Consider the following 25,786-nt stretch of genomic DNA (forward strand, 5'->3'; position numbering starts at 1 on the left):
CGTGCGAAGTGTCTCGATCCGCCTACGTGATTTATAAGTACTTCGCCAAATAGGTACTAAAATAATCAAACTGTATAGAAATTCACGTTGACTTTTCCGAGGCATTTTCTTTGGATGGGTACCAAAATACAAGAGGAACTTCCAACCTGCCAAACGGAACTATGTGCATTAAGACGTGGGCCCTGAGACCCTTAAGAATATATGCAAATCAGGGCTCACATCATGATGCACATAGTTCCGTCTGGCAGAAATACGTCCATTGCGTATCTTATTGAACAAAAAATCAAGGACTGGTAATTTGCGGATCCCCAACGCAATGGTGCCTTACAAAAACGTGCTAACGTAATTTAATGGAACTCATAGAGCTTTCAGAGGATGATTGTTGCAGCAAAACTGAATCAGACTGATTCACCAAGCGGATTCTGAAATATCGCTGAAGATATACATCTTTTTCAACTTTAATCATCAATAAAATTGCCGAGGTTGAAAACAAGTGTTGATAATTTTATAGAATAAAAGAGTCCAGATAGAGAATGAAACATTGAATTTAATATGATGAGTGATTGACTATTAAATATCATAAAAGTACAAAATATGAAAACGAGGGAAAATTGATAAGCCCTCACTTCTGGATGAAAACGAGTATTTAAAGGAAAAATTAAAGTGAGTTTGAAGAGAAGAAGCCTCGCGTGCTGGTCACTAAGCGGAAACAATGGTCTACGAGTGGAGGTGAGTGAAGATTAAAATAACTGCAATCAATCGAATTAAAACCAGAGATCGATCAGTTTAAGCTTTGACCCAAGTAGCAGTGATCACGATTAGGTGCGATTTGATCGGAGGATGTATAGCGGTTGTATCGGCGTCGATTTATTGTGAAAGAATCGGACAAAAAAATTGCGATAAATTGCGATTTCATTGCATAAATTTGCAATAAAATTGCGATTTTATTGACGGCGATTCGTCGCAATATTATCGAACTAAAAATCGCGATAAAGTGAGAAAACATCACGATTTTACAGGGATAAAATTGCGACAATGTTGACTATAATTGGTCAGATGTTGACAATCCTGGCGATTTTATCGCCAGAAAATCGTGAAAAAATCGCAACTTAATCTTAAAATATCGCGATGCTCCCGTTAAAAAATGCTACTCGGGAAAACGATACAAAAATTACTTCGGCGTTTTGGATCCGCCGATGGTTTTCTCAGTATCACCTGAAGGATTACCTTTCACGCCTGTGGGTGTAGTTGTGACAGAATCTGTTCCAGACTTCCTTTCGGTGCCAGGATCCTTTGCACCCGCAACCGTCGAAGTAACATCTCGCGCTCTCGTTACAAGAGACACCGACGAAGCTGCAGTTGGATTTGACAAGGTCACCGTCCCGGAGACAGTTGTGGAGGGCACCCTAGGGTCACCAGACTCAGGAGCGGGTGCCATTGGTCTGCTCTCAGAGCTAGAACCACGTGGCACAAGCTGTGTGACAGATGGATTGGTCGTCGAAGTTACAGAAGAACTGTGTGTTACAGGTAGGTTTGATACATTAGCGATGGTAAAAGTAGGTGGATTAGAGGCGGAACCCGATTCAGGAGATACTGAGAGTGTGACAGGTTTACTTGGAGCTGTCCCTCCGAGAATCGGAGCCTGTCCAGACTCAAGTGTCCTAGCGGGCGCAGTCGACACGCCGGCAGTTGACAATTTCACGCCTGAGGTTGAAATTGCTGGAGTAATTGCAGATTCCCGTGTTCTAGTGGAGACATCATCGGTTGACACTTTCTTCGGTGAGGTCAAAGTAGCTGAAGATTCACGTGTCCTATCAAATTCAGTAATTACACTCGGATTCGTTCCTTTTACAGCCGAGGTTATATTTGCTGGAGTTACCGCAGATTCACGTGTCCTATTGGATGTGGTCAATGCACTGTCAGTTGACTCGTTCGTGACTGTGGTTGAAATTGCCGGAGGGACCGCAAATTCACGTGTTCTATCGGATGAAGTTGTTACACCGTCAGTCGGCCCTCTCGGGGCTGGAGCCCGAATTGATGGAGTCACTGGAGATTCACGGGTCCTATTGGATGCGGTCAATACACTGTCAGTTGACTCGTTCGTGACAGTGGTTGACATTGCCGGAGGGGCGGCAGATTCACGTGTTCTATAGGATGCTGTCGATACACTGTCAGTTGACACTGAGGTTGATATTGTTGGAGAGACCCCGGCAGTGACCACTCCTGAGGCGACTTCGGGCGCCGCACGTGCTGGATGCGGCACGGGTGGACTCGCAGAGGCTGGACTGACCGTACGTGGAGGACGTGGTTGGGGAGGATCAGCCGTCGTGACCGCTGGACGAGTGACTGGCAGCGCGACGGGTCCGGTCGGTGCACCGGCTGTGTTGTATGCCGGGGGTGTGGTGGGCACGGACGCGCAAGCGAAGAGCCCGCTGGGTGAGAAGTTACCGGCGGTGGGTGTCGTCGGTAACGAGACGGTGCCTCTCTGAAATCAGTAAACATTTTCGTTAAGTTACATCATGTATATAAACTTAAACATATATAGTTAGTAGATACTGTAAGTCAAGTACAATAGTTGTGAAAATTGTATAAAATGAAAGTGTTAATAAAAAAACATTTGCAATGTTATTCATTTGGTATTTGCGGAGAGAGAATGATGCCAAGAATACTACCGTGCTGAGTAAAACCGCCGAGAAAACGCGTTCCCAGGTGGAGTTACGCCTCCGATTCAAAATTCCTAGGGAAATTACAGTATTTTCTGAATTTCGGAAACGGCTAAATGGACTAAAATGCATTAAAATTAGCATGTCTTATAATTTTCAATTGAAGGAGAGGTATATCTCAAACTAGAGGCTCTTCTGAAACAAGTAGAGGAAAAAAGACTTTGATCCATCTAACGGTTTAAACGGTTAATGAGGCAAAGAAAGCACTTAATATGTGTAACCAAGTACGCTCGTAAAAGATGTACAATTTTTTAACAGATGTGTACACAGCATGAAAAAGTTACTGACTGAGTAAAAGTTTGCCGTTAACATGAGCTTCCGAAAAAAATGTTTTTCTAGAGGAAAAAGAAATGTTCGACATTTATCTGAGTTGATGGTTTAGAGAAAAATCACTACCTAAAATATTGCTCAATACTTGCGGATAGGTGCTAAATTGTAAACAAATCTATCGAGCTGCAGGTCACTCTGAAATTGCTGGGAAAGAAAAAAACTTCGGTCACTGCGATCTAAAAAATATGCTAAAAAACGCACCCAAAAACGGTTTGCAGGGGCTGAGTCTATGGTACGTGTGGACTTAAAATCGCAAAAAATCAAAATCTTGGCTGATCCTAATTTCGGAATGTCCCTAATTGACATTATCATGGTAAATGCAAGGATGCTTTTTCATTTATCGGTCGTCATTGAATCGGCGTGAATCGGTTCACGTTTTCATTTTTCGTTTGATTCGTGTCGATCGAATCCATACCCTCTCGTTGCATGCAGACTTCCTACCATGCTCTTTTTTTCAACTGAACAATTCGCCCTCTGCTGCGTCTGCAGCAATTGTTATTGCGGATGAGTTGTGCGTGCTAATCTCAGCTCATTACATACTGGACTCTCTGAAGGCGTTTTATGTGCGAGAGCAATTCGCCTTCAGTTGCGTCTGCAGCAATTGTTGTTCCGAATTTGTTCTGCGTACTGATTTAAGTCCATTAGGGGAGACCGGGGCTATGTTGACCAGATTTTTTGAAAACTTGTGTCTGAAGAAACAGAAGAATAGAATGCCATTTCTTTGATGCTCTAATCCTTGAGCATACAGTGTAAAATTAAAATCAACTGAAAACATTGTACAAAATACTTTAATTTTGTGAGTTTCATGCGTTTTTATAAGAAAATCCATTTTGGTCAACATAGCCCCTGCTTGGGGCTATATTGGCCACCCCCGGGGCTAAGTGAGCCACCTGTAAGGAAGCTATGTTAACCTTGTTCAGTTGATTGTAATTGCACTTAAAAAGCTTAGTATTATGCCCTTACACTTATCTTTCGTAATGTTTGTAAAACTCAATACCTTTGGAGCTGAAAATTTAAAAATAAAAAAAAAAAATTTTAAAGAACAGTATCAAATTTAATAAGTGAGTTGGCGTGAAAAGCAACTTAAAAAATAATAAGAAGATCTACTTCTCCACTAAATAGGACCGTTTTAAACTCAAAGAGAATGGATTTGAAACCTTACGCAAAAAAAAGTATAAAATGTATGTCTTCTTAGTAGGTCAACATAGCCCCAGAAAAATGGTCCACATAGCCCCGATCGAGGTTACCTCAAATCAAAGTCATCCAACTAAGAAACAAGGAGTCAAAAGCCATAAATCCATACACTAAAATCAAAGGAAAGGGGTCTACTTCAAATAGAAACAAAGATTAATAAGATACAAAATAAATACTCGCCACAGCAAACAAAATTCAAAATTAAAAAAATCGCGTTTTCGGGCTATTTTCGAAGGTAAACAAGAATGTTACAGCACAGAGCATAACAGAGGGGGACACCATCGATGTTGATATTTTAAATTGTTAGTCTACATCGCTGCCAACCTTTTTGCTCATCAAAACATCAAATTTACATTTTCCTCTACAAAATTCTCACGATGGTTATCATAGCCCCGTGGCCAACATAACCCCGGTCTCCCCTACATGCTCGTCTCTCTGAAGGCGTTTTATGTGCGCAAGTAACGCCATCTGTCGGAGACTGAACGAATTAGGGATTGAGCGATTCAATCGATCTCACTTCTGTTGTTCTCCAACAGGATGCTCTACTTTCGCACGTTAAACGCCTTTAGAGAGTCAAGTATGTAATGACCTGAGATCAGCATACGCACAACATATTCGTAACAACAATTGCTGCAGACGTAGTTGAAGGCGAATTGAAAATAACCGTATAATACATGTACAAAATGAATTGAAAGCCTGGGGACTTGAACGCGCGGATACAAGAGAGAGCAGTTCCCCTTTCTCTTCAACAAATGTCTCCGGGATTAGATTTGTGATTTAGGTATCTTTTTTTCGTAGATGATGAAAGTCATACGGTTTCCACTTGAAACTCGGGCAAGGAATAAAGTAGTGAAGCACCCAAAACAGGAACAAGGAACTAAATGTTGAGAATTTGGTCGGACAAAGTACTAAGTCCCGTCGATGGTTCCCGCAAGTGGAGGATGCCGTGATCGAAATTGACAGATCAGTGGTTTCTAAAAACGTATTTTATTCGCTCCCCTTAAAAGTGTGGTCTCTAGTTGCCTATTTTCTTAAATCGAAGGAGAAATTTAAGTGCACAAAATCTGAGTAGGTACTAATAAATCACTCTTTGCTCATTGGTTCAGTATGCAGAGGATAACTGAATGTTTTTTTAATAGTTTTCAGATGACCTGAACTTGTTCCTGCGTGAAACACCGATTTTTTGTTACTCTTTTGTGATAGAATTCGCCCGTAGGAACCAAAAATAAATACCGACACTCTTTCAACACTCATAAAAATCTTCCTGCATGCGTAGCTCCCTCAAGGTCCTACCGTTGCCTACGAGAATGGTCCTACGTGGTTTTTTAGTCTTGGTTGCAATTTTACTTCTGTGGTAATAACTATTTCGTTCAGGGCCGGATTTACCTACATACTTGCCGCCCATGGGCCGCCTGTCTTTTTCCATCCCCTTCTCATTCGTTAAGTGAACATGGCGGTGGGGGAGGGGTGCATGCTGCCATGCTAAGCAAGAACGCCGTAAATCCATCAAGATTTCCCCGCATTTTTTGAAACTTAACACTTTATAAGATAAAAACTATTATACCCATGCACCTCAAATTTTCAGGTTACCTAAGTTCTTGACAGTATCTGCAAAAGAATTCTGTAAAAAAAAGTGTCCCCAGGTACGCAAGTTCTTCTGCTATGATACATTGTTTCCAAAAAATTTAAAATGGCGTTTACGTCGTTTTTGCGTTGCACGGCAGTAGTATGAGACACGTTTACTCGTGTCGGGCACATTTTTTGCGAAAGCCCTGTCAACGCTAACAAAAGCTCACGGAGCTTTACGCGAAAGTAAAGTTCCATAAACCCAACCCTGTTTGGACGAAGCCTTCCATTTAGAACAAACGAACGACAAAATTATGAAACAACAAACATACATGTGGTTTAATAATTTTAACTTCCGCCGCTGTGCCGATCGCACTGTGTTTGGCGCAATGGGTGAAGTATTCATGCAGTCTTGTAGGCGCTATGCGTTTCAAGCCGACTGCTGCTGACTGCAGTGTGTTTGACGCAATGCGTGAAGTATTCATGCAGTCTTGTAGGCGCTAGTATGTGTTACATGCTGACCACCGCGCTGAGGGCTTCTCCTTTTGATCTCACGTCCTCGTCATCATTGCTCTCTGCGCCGCTCCGCTCAAGGTCAAAGTGCGTGTTTTGTTTCTCTCTTAACTGGACTAATTAAAGGAGTGGTCTCTTGTATCATCGAAAGACGACAAAATTAGAAATTACTATACCCTCAGGAAGTGAGAGATTTTGTCGCCTTTTCTCGTTTGTAATTTATTTTCTGAATCCGATTTATTGTTCTTTTTTTTGGTACCTACATGCATTAAACAGATTGCAAAATTTGCCGCCCCCTACATTTTGCCGCCATGGGCCGCGGCCCATGTGGCCATCCCCTTAATCCAGCCCTGATTTCGTTCCCGGCATCAATGCTGCACGGGTCATGTTTTGTTGCAAAATAAATAAGTTGCCACTTTTTTTTTGCATTAGAAATTGCCTGTATATATTTCGTTTGTTATTCGATTCCAATCAGCATTAATTGACTGATAAGTAATTACTTATCAAAAAAAAATTGGGATTCTATTTCAATCTCTTTGCTGTAAAATGCTACTTTAAAAGCTGAAATTGATAAGCGAAGGTGGCTCGGAAAGTCCTTACTGGCGTTTTATTTTCATTAAGAGAACCTAAAAAACAGTTTCTTTGATAATTTTCTGAGAATTTTTTTCACTCATTTGATAATGTTTGTACTGAATTCCGCAATGAGATTGTTCCTGAAAAATAAATTGTACCTAATGGGAGAATTTCAAACATTGAAGTAGGAATTTTCAAAATTTACCTCCTGATTTTATAGTAATACAGTAACTTTGGAAACAACTAGGGGTTTGAAAATCTAGTTAGAAGCTAGATAGAAATTTTAAAATTTGTAGAAATTGTGCAGCATTGAAGCATTAATTTGAGCAAGATTCAAAAGAAGATTTCTGCTGCAAAAACAAACATTTTTGCAAAGTAAACGCGAGGAAAGATTAAGACACTGAGATCGTTATTGGATATCGTCGAGATGTTATTGGTACTGACTTCAGGGTTGCCACAGGATTTAGGAAATGAAGTTTCATGGCATTTCCCTGACACATTTTGGTGAAATTTTCTAACAATTGAAGATATGCAAGATCGTTAAAAAGACATAATTTGAAATACTTTTCAGGCAAAATTTATGGTTTGAAATGTCAAATCCGGTTGAGACAGGGAAATAAAGGTGACTGATCAATTTTTCATTGACACTTCTGTCATTTTTTAAAATTCCTTGAAGTTTCCCTATTTTCCTCTTATCTGTGGCAACTCTGTTTATTAGTGCTGAGTCAAGATTTGCAGGGAGGAGCTGTTAATTTCAATCAACACACAAAAAAGAGAAAATTATTTGATTATGGCAGACCGCAAGAAGGAGGGTTCATTCTTTTATTATAAACGCTGGGCAGTGAAAAAAATGAAAAAAAATTAATTCATAACACAAGACACGTTTAATAAGAGAAATGCGATACTTGTAACATTACAAAAATACAAATATACAAAATAATGATGGAGAAAATTGAAGTAGAAAACAATCAGTCGCAATTCAATTGTTAATAGGGAAAACATTAACGGAAAATAAGAATGAAAGAATAAAAGAAAAAAAAAACTCAACACAAACAAAATGGTAGGTAGTTACAAAAAGAGGGGAAAAATTAGATTTTTCCATCCGAGAGTCGCAAATAAGTTTAATTAACCGTTCTCAACAAGGTAAATCAACTGTGGGAGGAATCATCCTTCACTGAGCTCCCGTACAACACAGCCATTTTTGTACTCAAGCCTTCTAAGTGAATTACTCAGAAATTCTTTCTGGTAGAATTAGGGTCTGAAATTAAGGGGGGGGGGGCGAGGTCTGCAAGTTGGTAAAAAACTTAGCTATTACTAATCCGGGCTCATTACGCTACATTTAACCACATCATCAAAAAATCATTGAATCTGTCATTCTCTAGAAGAATCAAGCACCAAGAATTAAAATAAATCAAAGAAAATAGTCAAAACCGTTTAAATCGATCCAGTCTAACTCTCAGATCTCTTAAATATTAAAGCTAGTAATTAATCTGAGATTTAAAATGGGTCAATTTTTAGTTTTCTCCCGCTTTCCTTTCTTTCTTTCTTTTCATTTCTGGCTCTTCAGTATTTTTGAGAATGACCGTATCAATTCATACCAGAAATACTCGCTACAGTCATGGTGGTTGAGACTTCTCTTTCAAGAAAAGGATCTTCAGATTTTAAACTATCTTTTCTCTGTCCATGAAAAAGAGAAAATACTGACAGCTAAAGTATGGATGTTTACTGATTGACGATTATGTATGGTATTTCAAAATCATTTAGAAGGCTGTAGGTGTAGGCTGCAAGGTGGAATTACGCTGGCAATTTACTTATTTCTTACAAAAAAAAAAAAACCAATATAATAATGATGTTACATAAAATAAAAATAAATTAAGAATTTACAATAGGCACATTCCTATGGTACTACTTCTTTAAAGTAGAGTCGCAGGGGTAATTAAGTTGGTCTGGGAAATCTTTTTCTATTACATCATTTCACTTGTTTTAACACTTAAATTAGAGATATATACTGTTCTAGAGATATTTTTTAGAAACAAGTATTATTGAGTCAAAACTTTCATTTTGGAGGGACTTCATTGTTTAAGTATTTCTACAGACAGTAAGTCAAACAAATGAATATTTCTTAGCCTCAAGATAATACTTTTGAACAGAGGGTAAAAAAGTTGGAAGTAAGTTAGTATGAAAAACATACATTACTGAGTTGCAGAGTAGCAAAGGTCATTTTAAAAGCTCGGTGTATAAACTTATTGCTAGTGTGAAAATAGGTTAAGTATCCAATTACAGAAAAAGTAGTTTGAAAATTTCAATGATTTCAAATTCAACAATGAAACATCACTAACAGTACACAGTGAAGTAGATTTCATGTGTTATTGCGGGGTTTTAAAGAGATAAGACAAAGTTATTTGCACAAAACAAAGAATAGTTCAATAAGAAAAAAAAGGGGGAGTATATATTCCTAGTACATGAGTAGTCAAAGTTGTTTAATTGAAGAAAGTGAAAGTATGTATGATGTATTACTGAGACATACTCATCATAATATACATGCAAAATTAAAGAGAACATTATACTTCTGAGTAATGATGGACCATAAAATCCATGATGAGCATTTAGAACTTAGAATAAAAAAGCATTAACTGCATTTTAGAATTTTTTTACTCTTTTTTTTAAAATTCTCAATTACTGCATGCTAACTCGGTAAATTAGAGGGCTAAAAGCATATTTGTTTTAAATTAAATAAAGCTTTGAAAATCAAAATTAATAATATCTCATTTTAAATATCACGAATGAATCAGTCAAGCATGTAATTTTGAGTTACATGAAAAAAATTAGAAAAATATGTTATTTAATAAAAACTTGATTTTCACATTAACACAACACACCACAGTTGAGATGAAACTTTTTTTTTAAGGGGAATGAAGTTGCAGGAGCAGTTATGAAATTCAGGATGCATTATTTTCATACATCACGCATTCACAGTTATAGTCATATACATTTCCATTAGAAGCAAAAAGATAGTACACAAGCAGTTACAAGATGGATTATTGAAAGGGTCTATTATACTTGGCACTGAATTAATGAAATGAATGAGTACTATATTAAAGAGCTCACAAAACCATCAAGTGAAAAAAGAAAGAAAAAAGGCTCTCTGCTTCAACGAAGGGAGGCTCTGTGATTCAGAGGGGCATGCATATCAAACCGCATACCAGGATCACTAATTCCTCGATTGTAACGTTTTACCGTTTTAACGATTGATGGGAACTCCTCTGCAATTCTCTCCCAGTTCTGCGGTGGTTCTGAAGAGATGTTCGACGATCGGAGGGCTTCAAGGGCATCTTTAGAGTACTGCTTGATTCTTGGTTCATCTGCAGGAGAGTAATATTCGAGATTTCATTAGCATGAAAAGACAAAATCAATTAGAACACAATAAAATCAAAGTGATAACACACTTCAAAGTGTTAAAATTTCTGATTTCAGGCATAACAGAGAGAAAAATTTTGCATGAACAGTGATAATTATGACACCCAGCCAAAAATTTAGAGCAGATATGTGTTGAAATTTAGATCCTTTCAAGTTCAACTAGCGCACAAATCAGGGATTCAGTTCTCATAGCACTTGCTTTGCAGCAACAAATTACAGAAAAATTCATGAGGTTTTCCCTGACCTTTGCACCCTAAATATATCACCGATGGAAACGGGACTCCCAAGGTTGCAAGAAAATAATTTCACTCATCACCCATTTCATGCAGTTCAATAGTGATTAATGTAATCAAATTTAAAGAAAGTAAAAATGTATTCTTAAGGTGAAAATGCAATTCAACTCATGATAAGTTTTAATTAAATCATCAATCAAGAATTAAATAAAGAATTTCAATTCAATTTAAAATTATTTTACCTGTTTCAAGGAGGCAAGAGAATGAAAACTTATGACTCTATGGGGAAATTTCATGCATAATCCTCCGTTCGATTGTCTAAAATTATGGTGAATAAATACATAAGAAAAGAAAAACTAGTGAAAATGTGTCCCAAAAATTGGAAACAACAAGATAGTAGAATACTGCTCGGTCCACACTATTCAACAAGAAAATTAAGACCGAAAAATTGCAAAAAAATTAACATTAAAGTCTCAAATTGAACCCTACAACTGAGACTAATTAGAAGTCACAAAATGAACTCTTGCACTGAGACTCATTAGTTCACAACATAAATGCTCTTGCCAGAACTCATTAGCATACATTTTGTAACTTTAATGCTAATATGTGTAATTTTTACAGCCTTAATTTCCCTGCAAAATAAAGTGGAACCCAGCACTATTCTACCGTCCTGTTAAAATGGTGATTGAGAAATGAGTTGAGTAAACACAAGATAATACTACTATCCAAAAGAAGGTTTAAACAGAAATTGACAAGAGTTTTCAAGGTGATAAGCTCACCTTTCTTAGTAGAAGTAACAGAAAGAAGTGCACTTAAAGATTGGTTGAGACTAAAGGCTTTGTTGCGACCATCATTCAGCTCTGCTAGACTGATGGGGGTCACAAGGTCACCGGGACTAGATAAAATCACATTATTAGCAGAATCCGCAGATATAACTGGACTCAAAATGCTTGAATTGCTGCTGAGTATTGACTGATTTCCAATTTGGTTTGAGTCGCTGATCTGAAAATGGATTAACAGTATAGAATAGTCAGACAAGTGAAGGTAGGTATTGGACAAAGACAATGAATTCAGTAGACCCTGTGCTGCGTACCTCCGCTGTGCCAGAAAAGCATGGCAGGTCTGATGGAGCTTCATGATACCATACCACACGTGAAATCTGCCATTACAACACATGGGTTTGTCCTATGCTTCCAGGGCAAAACTGCTGACTGATAGGTGGTCAGTGTTTCAAATTCATGTCAGTGCATCATCCAAATAAAAGTTAAGTCATTACAGTTCAGCGTTTTGAACCGCCTTCACTTATTTAATTTTTTCTTATTTCAACTTTTTTTGGCATTGAAGAAAGCATTCCAATGAAGCAAATGTAAGTTGTGAAACATTAAAGAAGTACAAGAACAAATTAAACCAGCAGTTTTCAATCTTTTTGGAGCATAGACCACATTTTGGCTGCAAGGAAAAGCTGCTTTTTTCTTTTTTTTCTAAGCTTCTCTGATTTGACTTATACTATTGGTTTTATTAAAAGAGGGGAGGTTAAATCTTCACTGTTATTCTCTAATGAGAGCATTGAGCATTTTTTCTTTCCGGTGTTGCCTTATTTTGGGCGATACTTTAAAAAAGAAAATTGATGAGCCTTTGCTGACCATCATTTGAGAACTGCTGATTTAAACCACGAACAAAGATTTTAAGTTACAAATATCAGTTTCAGAAAATTTTAACTTAACGGCATAACTTCCATCTGTTAAGACTCAGAAACACAGGAACATTTGTCAACTATTCTGCCAAAGTTACCAGCTTGACCATAAAACAACATACCTCAATTGCAACGTTTCATAATTTTCAAGATATCCATGAGTATTTTACTTTTAAGAGGTAAGCAAATCAACATCCTTGCTGATTACAGCTTTTTAGCAATGATAATGAAATGGTACAGGAAAAGCAGAAACAATTTTAAGCAATGAAATTGTCAGTGATCCTCACAAACAATTAAGTATGCACGGAAATTTTGAAACGGTGCAATTCAAACCCTGGTCTTAAAGTTAATCCTTCACATGGTGCTATGTTCAAACAAGGAGTCAAGAAAATTCATCTATCATGCAACTACACTCAAGCAAAATAAGATCAAGACATCTGGGATGCAAACTAAAGAATTGAGTCTGACGTGTACTTTTATAAACATACAGCAGTTTCTTCAGCTGTTCACTTACCAAGTTGTTTGCAACGTAAGAGGAGAAGGGTTGCGCAATAGGTGGGCTTTGTAGATCACTGCTCAAGACAGAGCCGGATAAATTTGAATAAGCGATTCCACTTGGAGTGCTGGATAGTGAAGAGAAGCTTGGATTTAAACTACTGGTGCTGCCGAGAGATATGCCAGATGATTTTAGGCTATCGTTGTCCATTGATAATTTTTTTGAAATACTGGGCACTACTTCGTTTACACCTACTGAATACATACTACTGTTACTTTTGCACCTGCAACATTAAATGGAACATCGGTCAAGTAAACTAACCTCAGAGGACCACTAGACATGATAAGAAATTGAGCACTACAGCACATGTTTTTTTCCTTCAAAATTCTACGCAGAAAAAATTAAAATTATCAAAAAATTTCAAAACTAAGTAATTAACACATAAGTGAGTATAAATGTGCGTTGTTTACATTACAAACAGTAAACTTAAACTTTTCGCTCGCAAAACTCCATAAGAAACGTAGGCCGATTACGGCAGAGCAATCAGTCTGAACATTAAACAAATAACTAGAGCTTGGTTTCACAGAGAATTCCTTCCTTTTCTGATAACATTTACACTAATCTAATAGAGTAGAATTACTTTCAGAGTACTAAAACGTATTTAGCAGTAAAATTGTAAAAGGTTCAAAAAAAGGGGCCCAAGATAGTCTGGGGTGCGCATTTTTCCAAGCAGCAGTGAACAAAAGACAGCATGACTGGCTGAGACCGCTTCGACTTGCTTGCCCTGACAAGAGTGATCAGAGAAACAAACTTGCCCAAATTTTATGGGACCTTCTTTCGGAGTCCTCCTCAATGTAAAATTAAGAAAAAGAAAAACTAAAGTTACTGAACTTACGGAGAAAAATAATCAGATGATTCGATCGGATTTGAAGCATTTGCAAAATGTTCATCGAGTACAAGTTTCGCTGTCTGTAAAAGAAGAGAGAAAAAAAATTAAAAATACATTAATAGGAGAGACCTCAATACATTTAGATTGGAACTTGAATTTAATTTCCTCTTTGATAGCATAACATTTGAAAATTAATTACCATATTTGACTTAATTGGCATTACATATGGTTTAAGAGAAACATTGATACTGAAGGATTCACTATTTTATTTCAGCATAGATTACCTCAAAAGTTGGTTCCTTTTGCGAAGTACTAAATACAGCAAATTATATGTAATTAATATGATTTTTCTCAAAAATTGAACCTCATCGGCACACATTTAAAAATTCCACTACATAGGTATAACTTTCTCTCAGGATTTCTCATCAAAATGCTTTCTCGCAATTTTGTGTGGTTTTTTTTAGAATATTTGAAGAAAATTCACAGGAAATTCAAATAAAAACTGTTGGCCCCTTTTCCATTAGATAAAAAAATACAGCAAGAGCAAAGACCTGCGGATTGATTATTGAAATGAAATCGACTCTATCTCACCGTTTTGTTGTTTTGCACAATCGATTGAGTGGAGGCGCGATTTTTGAAATCTATGTCTTATCGGTTCATGACATAGAGGCGACATAGTGTCGACAAACTAAAGGCACCTCCGGAGCACCCGACAAAGGCTTAATCGATGAATAACCTCAAATTTTTTTCACATGATTCGGTGAAAAAGGAACTTATGAAGTGAAAAAGTGCAACTTTTTATTTGAGATTCGTCCCAACGAATTCAGACGCGTTTTCATAGTCCACATAGCGCAGGGCTGAGTATTCCATCATTCTATCCAATGACCAACCGTATGTTAGCCAAGTCAGCAGTCAACGGGTTGTTTACAACCAAATCTACGTCATCAATAAGCGGATAAGTAAAAAGGCGGACTGATGTCATTCAGTTGGCCGTGCTGCGTTTTGATTGGTTCAAAGACATCTAAAAATTCGATAATTACGCAATCAACAATGGCAACGCTGCCGCTTTGTCTAATCCACTTAAATAGACAGTTAGTCTTGTTGTGTCAGGTCCGAGAAATTCAAAAATCACTCTCTGCTAACCCAATCGACACGGCATAGAGTCGATTGAGCTTTGTTGCCCATTTCCCATAATCATGCTGAACCATAGCAATCGGAGATGCCTTTTTTTTACTGAAGCCATCAAAATGAGCTTCTACCTCCTATAGATTAACTAAATAATTTACTAAGTAAAACGGACACACAAAATCAGAAATACTCACCATGGCTAGACCAAAGTTACTTGAGACAATACGAATAACTTCATTACCCACAGTTACAGTATACTTGAATTCGTCAAAACTTGATTCGTTCGTTGAATTGCTGTGCAATCGTTTCTCACCTTCCAAAAATTGAAAATTTGTTTAGTTTACAGAGGAATAAAATGCAAAATAATTTTTATGAAATAAATTGTGATACAGAGGATTTGAAAATCAGTTTCCATTAGTTCTTAATCAGCTCATAGTTATATTTTGATCCAAGATTCATAAAATATTTATTTTCAATTTAAGAAGCCTGAAATTGTTAGTGCCAGATGATGAATGTGAAGTTCTTGGACTAGCAGTTTTCTGGAAAAAGGATTGGAATGATTTTTTATATCGAGAGTCAAATCTGCTGATTCATCATTAATATCCTAGCTTTCATGTCATCAAAGTGCGATTAATGTCAACAATAATTTGCAACCAAGTTTGTTTTGCACCTTTGACAGGGAGCTGTTTATCAGTATGTAGCTGTTTTTACTATATTTTGTATGAAGAGAGCTTCCTACAAAATTCCTATTCACTCTCTCTAGCCTCAAGGAATTCCAATTTTTTATTTTGATAGAAGGCTTTTCATACTATCATTCCCTTTCTTGACTTATATGTGTTCTCTCTTTAATTTGCACGTTTCCCACTTAAACGGAATGGATCTGTTTCATATCAAATGAATAATTTTAGTTATTTGGTAAAACATGAGTCTAGGACATTACAAACTTACTGATATGGTTGGCTATTCTGTTGCTTTCATCAGATGCACTGCTATTGAGACTAGAGCTGGATCCACCCATTTGGTCTTTTTCGACTGGGTCTCGGATTGGCGACGCATTTCTCCTGATTGTATCATCCATTAGATGGATGGCATGACTAAAAAATTGATGAAAGTTACATCAATGAGAACTCAGCAACTATGAGTTTTTTTTTAACTTCAGAATCAACTTTTAATTTTCACCTAATCTTAATATTAATTCTAGGCGACCAGAATTCAGACAAAGTGTTGATGATTTTTCCAACAAGCGGAAAAATTCAGTATAAAACTCAAATTCTCATTACAAGAGGTAAAAACCCCATTCCTAAACAAATTTCTCCTCGAGATAAACGCTGTTTGATGCAACACTAGTTGCGATCCATCAGAAAAACAACTGAGGAAGTTTTTTGGATGTATTTGAACTCATCATCAGTGCGACACAGCCTCAGGATTGTCTGTTTCCAAGCTCAGAGAGGTCGAAAAAACCAATCCAAGATTTTGGCGTGGAGCGATTATCCAAACGGCTCTGCTTTTTCCTTCTGTAAAAGGAATTTCAGTTGTATACTTTTACACTGAATTTTAACACATGCTGGAAAAATCACTGTCTTTTGTATGTAGAGCCGCAATCTATTCATAGATCCAATCTTAACTAGGAGCTCAACTGAAATGAGCACACAAGTAAAATTATACTTAAAATTATAAGTAATTTAAATCTAATGACTATTGGACATCATAAAATCTTGAGAATTTTCTATTCTTTAGGAAGGAGTAAAAATGTGATTTTGAAAAAACTTGAAATCAAGTAGAGATGACTGAAATCTAGATAAAGGCTCATCTAGAAAAAACACACTGGTGAAGTTAAGACTAATATGATGGGCAATTATAACCTCACAGCCATTGGATAACATGAAATCTTGCCGATTATTCTATTCAGGGAAGAAGACCCAATACCTGCAATGCAAAATGGATTCGAATAAGGTGAGAGAATGGTGAAAGAGAAAGAAAATTTGATCATGACTGAATTTAATATTATACTTACGATATATTGTCTTCTGACGGTCCTGTGATTTGCACAAGCCTCTCTTTAGCACCTGATGGGACTGAAAAAACAAAGAGTTTAATTGGATATGGGAAATGAAAGAAAAACTAGCCCAACCCTAATCAATAAGTTGGAGGAAAATGTGAGCGTTAAAAACTCTTGTTGAGAGGAATTTAGGCGGCAATATGACTGACGGCATACAGGACCTCACATAATTTTTTTTTCCTTTTGTTTGGAGTCTCAAGCCTATTTTGAACTCTTCATCCCTCCATTTGACACTAGCATTAACTTACTTGTCTTGAGTCTGTTTAAAAATTTCAATTTCAAGTCGGTAATTTCTCTGATATAATACCATCCAATTCCATCTTGATTGATGCATTAAAATAGTTGTAGAGGAGGGAAGCAGCTATAAAATACCGTGGGTAAAACTGAACGATTTCTAAAATACCACTATCATTCTGATACTGACAGCATTGAATGAATATGGAAAGAATGAGTTAATGAAAACGTTCAAATTAGAAAGAAAAAATGTTGCCAGTTGTACTAGAGTCTCCAGGGAACTTTAAACTGGATTTGTAACAATCTGAGGTTGAAAGAGGGGCCAAATCGGATTTAAAGTTGCCAATTGTAAACATCACTACAAAAAAAATTGTTGCCGATCAATATTCATTGTACGATAAATACATGGAAAAAAATTGAGGAAAAAAGTCAGAATGCGGGGAAGAACACAAATAAAGATAAGCTGCCATTTCATATCATCATTCTTTAGCACATAACTGGCAAGAAGCCATTCGCTATAAAAAAAAAGGCCTTTGAGATAAATGCAATTGATAAGATTATATTATGATAAGATGTAATCAGGGAAATTACAAAATAGAATTTTCTGCTGAATACAAGGTGTCTAAAAATAAAATCCGTACCAGCATTTCAATAGGATCCTATTGATTTTATGCCCTTTCTTATTAATGTCTTCCGCTGAATATTTTAAACACAAACATTCTTAGCCTTTTCTCTTGATTTATCATAAAAAAAAGTCAGACTCAGTGACGAGATCGATTTCTGTTCATATTTAATTCAACATGCTCAATGTAGTCATGGAACTAAAAATTGAGGTCTAAAATTATTTCTACCAATCTCCATGATCACTGTTGACAACTCAAATACTTCACAGTGATTGAAAACAAAAGAGACTTCATCATTTTGTTAGGATGATGACCTAAAACGAAAACTAATCAATTACGTTAGCAAAAAACTACACTATTAGAGATCTGAAATTAGTGCGTTAATATCTGGGTTAAATTAAATCTTGTTAGAAGTGCATCACTCAAGGAATATAAAAAAAGTGTATCCTCTATATGGCTTCGCCTTGGAAGATAATATGCCATAGTTAGGTAATTTGGGAAAGTCAATAATATGTATTTAACTCCTAAAAATCTGTTATTTTCTCTTTTTGGAAATACAGCTAATTTACTGCTAAATTTCATCATTGAAGTTTCTTTCAGTAAACCTCTGGTTTTGTTAAGATCCTTACTTTTCATCCTGAGCCTTTATTTCATTGCAATTAACTCTTACTTGCATTATAACTTCAGCTTTCATCTTATCCATCACTTATATTCCTTTATTTTTTTCAACTCCCTCCTTTCCCTGCCCATACATCTGACTTGAACTGACTGAAGGCTGTGTGAGAAAAAATATAATTCTGTGAGAGTAAAAGTTTATCTGTCCCTTTTTTTTCATTTTAATACCACTTAAACTTGCTTCTTTAGAATCAAATTTTCTGTTTGTTTGCCTCAAATAACTTTGAAAAGTAGAGCTATTGATGTTACGATTCAAATTAAAGGACAATAAGTCCTTCCTGATTATTGAAAGCAGACGCAAAGCAAAAGTGCAGTTCTCATAAACTATCCAGTGTTGTTGTCGCTGAGTTTGATACATACAAAAATCAAAATGAGAGGCATTTATTTATTGGTAAATGGATTTAAGCATTGAAACGATAAAACATTTGTATGATTGGAGTCAAACATGTTAGGGCTCGGAAGCAAGGGGATTTTATGATTGTGAAATTCCACTCTTTGGAATTCTCTCAAGCAGAGGAGACATTGGTTAAAACTGAGGGTAAAAAGAATGTAAAAGAAGAATATGTTGCAAGAAAGATTTAGAATTGCAATCTTAAAAGGGGAAAAAAGAAAAGAGAATCCTCAAACTTCCTCTAAGCTTGGTTCGAACCTCCTAAAATTATGGAAGCTACTTCTATTTTGATAACAGCAGGAAAAAAAAAATGATAAAAAAGAAAATAAAACTTCTCCTTAACATCATTCCACAAAGAATATCCGTACTGCCAAGGGAAGAAAACAGCTCCATTTTTGTTAGGTTGATTCATTTCACAAAATAAATTTACTGATCTGAGGGGACTGATCTGACTGACAGGTGTCCAGATGAATCATTGATGGTAAACTACATGTACTGCATGTTTCTAAACACCGATCTTTTCCGATAATAAGGCCGTTCTTGTCAGAGACGGGCAGCTTTATCAGAATTGCGAAAGCTTCGGGTCGCAGCACCACTGCCTGTCTCATTCAGTCGCTTGGCCCATATAAGTTATATTCATGACGAGAGTCCATTTCCACGAGCAATAAAAACTCTGACTTATGTGTGAGAGTCTTTTCATCGTTACATTTTTATACTAGGACTGTTCCAATAGCTTACTGAAAACCAAGAGGACACTCCCAACATACACACACAAATTTACTCTTTAAGGCAGAAGTTTATTCATTCTTGGAGAAAATGTACCCGCTTTGAAGAGGAGTCATGGATGCATGAGTAATTAAAATGCTACTGAAAATTTACCATTCCGAACTTAGAGAAAAATTTGAGGAAGTGTGAATGTTTTTGGTTTGTTTGAGTGTTTGCTTTAAGGTTAATCTCTTGTGAAGGGGTAAAACGTTTCAAGCTGTTAAAAGCAGCAAGACATGAACTTGAGGCCATTCCCACACAATAGTGGACAGATAATTGAAAATTTTACCTCTCTGGAACGAAATAATAGTTTCACTCAGTTCTTCTATCATATGCACACGTCTGCCTTTGATTCCCATCACTAAACAAATATATCCATTAACCTGATTCCTACTTAAGCAATAAGTGCTGATCAGAAGCAATGAATACAGAGGCAAATTTCCGCTGGTGGATTTGGTCAACTTTTTCAACCAGATCAGCAGGGTTGCAAACCAAAGGAGATTAATACTTTGCTGCAGTCAAAAACTAAACTCAGTTACTTCGTAAATGTTTGCCAATACATATTTGCATCTATTCACTTTTCAGTCCACCTCAGGAGAATTTCAGATGTGGTAGCCATTGCTGCCAGCATGAAAACCAAATAGTGTAAGCGCACCGTCATCCCGCAGGAATTTTCTTTCATTATAGCAGAGGTTGGCAGTAATGTTAAAAAAAACTTAATCAAATCCACTTGCAAAAATTTGACTAAGGAGGTTTACAATCTCTGATCAAAATTTCATTGCTGCAACAGCTTGTCTCATTTCAATTTTGAAACAAGTGAATCATATTTAAATTCAGTGTAAGTTATAATCTTGAGGAAATCTGAATTAACTCTTCTATTAAAAATATGATTATATTCATGAAGCCATTGGAGTATATATCTTCAAACCTCCGCTATTTAAATTATAGAGCAGTACTGTACATATTACAAGATAAAAAAAGTTCATTTTGCGAAACGGTAACACATTCCAATAACATATTTCATATGTTCTTTCTTTCATCTCACTTCAGGTTTTTCCCCACTACGTTCCCTTCTGATACTTGTTCCAATTTCTCAACAGCAAATACTGCTACCTACAGAGAATATTTTTTTTTTTTCGCCGTATCACCCATGACTAGGTACAACTAGGTTTTGACTAGGTACACACAGGATACTGTGAAATTTTTACTTGCTGCATGTTCATTAAATACAATACACTCTTTCTAAAAAAAATGATTTAGCAACTAGCTGTGAGATTTTTGTTACAACGAAAATTTCCTTAAAAAAAGTAGCGCATGGCGCAAATATGGTGGCATGAGGGCTACATAATTCCTCCGCTACAGAGGAAGTTTATTCACAACGGACTACGCTGTAGAGACAGAGGAAGAGTACTGTAATGTAAGGAAAAATACTTTCTTATCATCTTGAGAAAATTTTACAGATAAATAAAAAATTATCCGATTTAATACATGTTTCCATACTTTAAAAAATAGGATGCATTAAATAAAAAAGAAAGGAACAAAAAAAATTACGGTGTAAAAATTGGTATGAGATAAGAATTTTGTCGGTACCTTTTCCTGAGTCGGCGTTGCGAATAACTACTTCATCTTTACAGTAGTTCTTCCCTGGCAACTTTGTTGGTTTAGGAAACTTTCCTGATGCTTTGATCATTTCTCCAGGACTCAAAACAGGTGAGAGGGGAGGATAAGGCACAGATTTGGAGTTAAGTGTCAGTTCATTGACAGCGTTTTCCAACTGTAATGAAAAATATTAAATATTAATAAGACTTAGAGGATCAGGACAAAAAAGAGAAGACGTTTGCCTCTACAACCTTCCAACTTGGATGGCATACTCTTAATTGACATAGGCAACTCTTTTTTGGAACGTTCTAATCGGATTTTTTAGAATTTTTTTCAAAGGACCACTGGAAAAAGTGGGAATTAAGGCATTAGAATTTGCGTTATCTCATCAGAATTTCATTTAGAACACGATTTGTACAAAAAAAGTTACTGAAAGTAACTCCTAACAAAGAAATTAACAAAATTCGACGCATCCATTCAACCCTCTCCCTAAATAAAGTAACCTTAACCTACTTGAGTTGCATTGCATACTGAACGTTATCGTGACAGTCTGTGCAGAATGAAAATTACAACCTCAATATTTTCCTTTCAACTCAGCTATTGCATTTAAACTTTGAACGACACAGAGAGGGGGAGGGACACTGCTTGTTTGAGAAGCCTGCCAAAACAGTTGTACGACACAATTTGATTCAAATAGACTCCAGGTTTTCTTAGGAGTGGAAAATTAAAATTTATCGTAACCAATGCCAAATAAAATCAATACCTATCTTGGTTAGGTGTTAATTTAAGTGCATTTTGTTGCACAAATCGTACTTTGTATGCAATCTTGAAGAGAAAACGTGCATTAGAATTATTAAATTTGTAGGAATTTTGTCTGAAAGTCCATTTAGTAAAAATGTTTCTACACCTATTTTCTTTTCAGTTTTTACAGATGCTATATTAAAATTATGTTGGATTGAACTGAATACAATAATAAACTAAGTAATAAACTGGGTTAATTAATTGGACTGATTCTTACTGATCCAGGGCTGAAGCTTGCTGTATAAAATGATGTAAAATTGTTTCCAGGTTGCCAGTGAGAGTCTCTCAGCTCAATGAGTTTCAGCAGATTTAATCGAGCAACGTGATCCAATCTATTATTTCTAGAAGCATCCCGGAATAAATAGAACGCTTGATCTAACTGGGCTGGAAAATAATAAAAATAAATTGGAAAAAGTGGTTAGTAATAAAATATTAGGGAAAAGAAGCTAAATAATAAATTGGTGTGGAATAATTAGCTGAGGAAAAAAATATTAAAAAAATAGACTTCAGCACTGAAAGATCCCTTAGTTCAATTTGAAACATAATGAGCTGTAAAATTTGGTGGCTATTTGATTTAAATAGGTATGAAGAGCAAGACACATTGATAGGGTTTCCATAATTTATCCATTTTTCAATTTTCCAACTTTTTACTTTTTCCTTGACTTAAAAATTAATGTGAGAAATTCCAGTGCACTCAGTAAGGCTACCAAAAAAATTGGATTCAGTCATCTTGTATTGTAGGTGTGTACCTTTGTTGGTGGCTTCTAGCTGAGCACCATACAATTCAAGCTGTTTACAGAGCATACCAATGTTCACTGCCAGCACATCGTCAAAGTTTTCTTTGGAGATTGTAGAGGATACAAAATCAAGAAGAGTCATGACTCCTTCGCCTAAAAGCAGAAAAAAACACCTTTAAAATAATGGATAACACCAAAAGTAGACAGGCAAAAAACTCAAATTTTCCTTTATTTTTACATCATGACACATACCTACTGTAAAGTTCGGATAGTTGTGCGCTTGGTGTCTGCTTTTACCAGTGTTGATCCATAAAGCATTGTTAAGCAAATTTCTGTGAATATTATACAATTTCACGGAAATTAGCTTGACAATGCTTTATGGATCAACACTGGTCAAAGCAGACACCAAGCTATTTTACCAGAAATTTGATAAAAAGAGTGAGAAATTATACGGTTACCATCTCAACATCGCGGCAAATACACAATTTTTTCAGCGGTTTTGCAAAAGTATAAACAATTACGCATACTAAAAAGTACCAACTGACCAGGAATTTGCTACCTATTTTAAGAGAAAGATTCTCGGAAGTTTACTCACTTATATTTGTTTCAATAGATGGAGTGAATGACTCAACCCCCTCCGTTGGTCGATTTAAAGGTCTTGGTTTCTCTAGCCGCCTAACAGCACGGGTGTTCAGGCTCCTTGTTACGGAGGTCATCTGCAAACAGAGTGATGAAATTTACTTCTTCAGAATACCAAAACAGTTTTGAAACTGAAAACTAAGATGGAAATTTAATTAAATCAATCAAAACCATTTGATGCTAAAGTATAAGCCACAGAGGTGATCTGAAATTTGGGCCCGATTCACTTGCTTGAACCAAAGCTTTGTCTTGTTCAGGATAGCTTTAATTTAAAAATAAGTAAAGTGATTTTTCCAAGCAAAAGGTTCTGTTTAACCTGAAATTTTCTTGGCTCTCTTGTATCTCGACCCATGAAAGGGCCAGAGCCGACAGGACTTAATAGCACTGCAATGTAGGAAAATATCGCTGAGACGTTGTTTCTCTGTTCATAATCCCTTGTAGGTGTGTTGTAAATTTAAAATTTCAGAAAATTTTGGGTGAAAGACAAAAGTTAATAACAACGAAATACAAGAGAGGCAACAGATACACCTACTATTGAGTAAAGCCAATGAGCTATCAAAAGAAATTTAGATTCATTGCATTACACGCGATATTCCAGAGATTTGCGATTCAAGTGCTTGGCTTCAAATGCAATTTTTAAAGAAACACAATGGTGCCACTGGTTAAAATTTAGGGCAGTGATCAGGGCCGGATTTACCTATAGGGCACTGGGGCACTTAGCCATAGCGGCAAATTTTGAGGGGCGGCAAATTTTGAGGGGCGGCAAATTTTGGCACTGGATTAATTGCAAGTTAAAGCGAGAAAAAAGGAAAAAATGGAGACAGAGACGGAGCGAAGTGAAAAGATGAGCGGCAAAATGTATGAAGGAAGGAAGTTGACGCTTGATGGGAGCGGCAAAGCTGCCGCCCCTTAGGTCCGTCCTTGAGCGCTAGGATGATCGTTCGCTGGAGTGATACTAAACAACACGGCAATTTTAAACATTGAGGCAGACTTGATAATCAATTTAGACGTTGATGCTCTGGTTGACAGCTTTGCTAAACTGAAAACCCGGAGAAAAACTTTTAAAACCTGATCTTCCGAAAATACATTGCAACTAATACATTAAGCTACACTAGCTTCAACTTTGTCTCCACATTTTATTTTTGTCTCATCCATCCATTCCATTTTATATATTCGCGGCGCATTTTGAAGCAGCTACACGCATGCGCCCAGGCGGCGCACGAGAGGGGGGGCAAGATGAGATGGCGTGGGAAGTTCGGAGTGCGGAGAGGGGGAGGGGGAGGAGGGGATACTGTTGACAATATAGTGGCGAAATATTGCAGACCCAGGGGCGGCAAAATGTAGCTTACCCAGGGGCGGCAAAAAGCTAAATCCGGCCCTGGCACTCCTGGCAGTGATGGTGGGGATTGCCTAGTCAAACTCTTCATGTAGAGGTGGAAAACCAAGGCAATGGCAGGCTTGCCACTTTCTGCGGGGACTTCAAGGCTACAGTCACAATAAGCAAATTGACAGTGAAACTACCAAACCATGTATCTTGTTTGCAATTTTTAAAAATCTCCGCTCCCACATCATTTTTTACAGGTGGACGAATCAACGTCATTAGGTACTTGAAGTTTTAACAAAATTTTCTTCGCACAGAGAAGAAAAATCATGACAGTTTTTAAAACTTGCCGTTGAGTAGTTTTCCATTTGAAAAGTAAAATGTGATGGGAAGTCTGCAACGTCGCAAACCAAGAGACGTGGTCTGGTAGTTTCACCATCGAAATGTGTTTCCTCTCTCTGCAGACGAACAGCATGGCAAGTTCAATTGAATCTAGGGATGGACTCTCACCATGACAAAGGTGACCCTTTTCACTGTAGCTTCAACTTTGTGAGCTTTCTTTGAACTTAAGACTTTTATTTCAAAGAAAACCCTGTGTTGGATAGTAAATTTTCTACGTAATTCAATATGGAACTAAAGCACGTCGGAGTCCTGGAGGCGACTGCTATCCTGCCACCAGAATCTCTCTACCCCAGATTGACTGATGCACCATTACAAGACTTAAGGAGACATAATTTGGCACTATGTGAGGGACAAAAAAGGATCAACTTAGGATAAGCTGCTAAGGCTGCTGTGCGAAAGGATGGGGATGCTGGCACAAGTCCATACGGTGCTAATAGAGGAGGTCCAATCAATTTAAAATAGTGAATGCTACAATAACATTTACCGTTAGTTGTAATCCCTAAAAAATCAATAGGAGAGGCAACTTACGATCAGGTGCTAAAGAAAGCCGATTAAGTCCAATTTAGTTTAAAAGTTTCACTTCACTTCCACCATACTCAGTCAGACCAGCGAGAATTGTCAACATAACCTTAATTTGCCAAAAGCTCACATGGTTGTCAATTTAGAGTAAATTGGAAAATTTAGTTCATGACAACTTCAAGGACAGATTTGAAGGGTTCATGATTCATCTCTGAAGAATATACAACTTCGCGATGCTCAATAATGGATTTTTTCCGCAGAGGTGA

The 25,786-nt window shown here is 36.8% G+C and overlaps 1 protein-coding gene across 3 annotated transcripts; it reads right to left on the minus strand.

The window, feature by feature from the left end:
* Positions 1-527: 527 nt before the first annotated feature.
* On the minus strand, positions 528-25,680 carry LOC109029594 (uncharacterized). 3 transcript variants are annotated; one of them, XM_019040108.2, is made up of 14 exons: positions 25,530-25,680; positions 23,235-23,355; positions 22,652-22,792; positions 22,120-22,286; positions 21,093-21,276; positions 19,792-19,863; positions 16,770-16,830; positions 15,704-15,849; positions 14,950-15,068; positions 13,634-13,707; positions 12,757-13,021; positions 11,329-11,551; positions 10,137-10,261; positions 528-2,485 (listed from the first exon to the last, which is right to left on the minus strand). In XM_019040108.2, the coding sequence occupies exons 2-14, from the start codon at positions 23,353-23,355 to the stop codon at positions 1,172-1,174; spliced, it is 3,012 nt and encodes a 1,003-aa protein (XP_018895653.2). In that variant the 5' UTR covers positions 25,530-25,680; the 3' UTR covers positions 528-1,171. The 3 variants fall into 3 exon arrangements, with proteins under 3 accessions (XP_018895653.2, XP_018895654.2, XP_072158559.1); XM_019040109.2 differs by lacking the exon at positions 19,792-19,863; XM_072302458.1 differs by lacking the exons at positions 19,792-19,863; positions 21,093-21,276; positions 22,120-22,286; ... (1 more) ...; positions 23,235-23,355; positions 25,530-25,680 and adding an exon at positions 17,314-17,551.
* Positions 25,681-25,786: the final 106 nt, after the last annotated feature.

This window comes from Bemisia tabaci, chromosome 7, assembly GCF_918797505.1.
Source record: "Bemisia tabaci chromosome 7, PGI_BMITA_v3".
NCBI lineage: Eukaryota > Metazoa > Arthropoda > Insecta > Hemiptera > Aleyrodidae > Bemisia > Bemisia tabaci.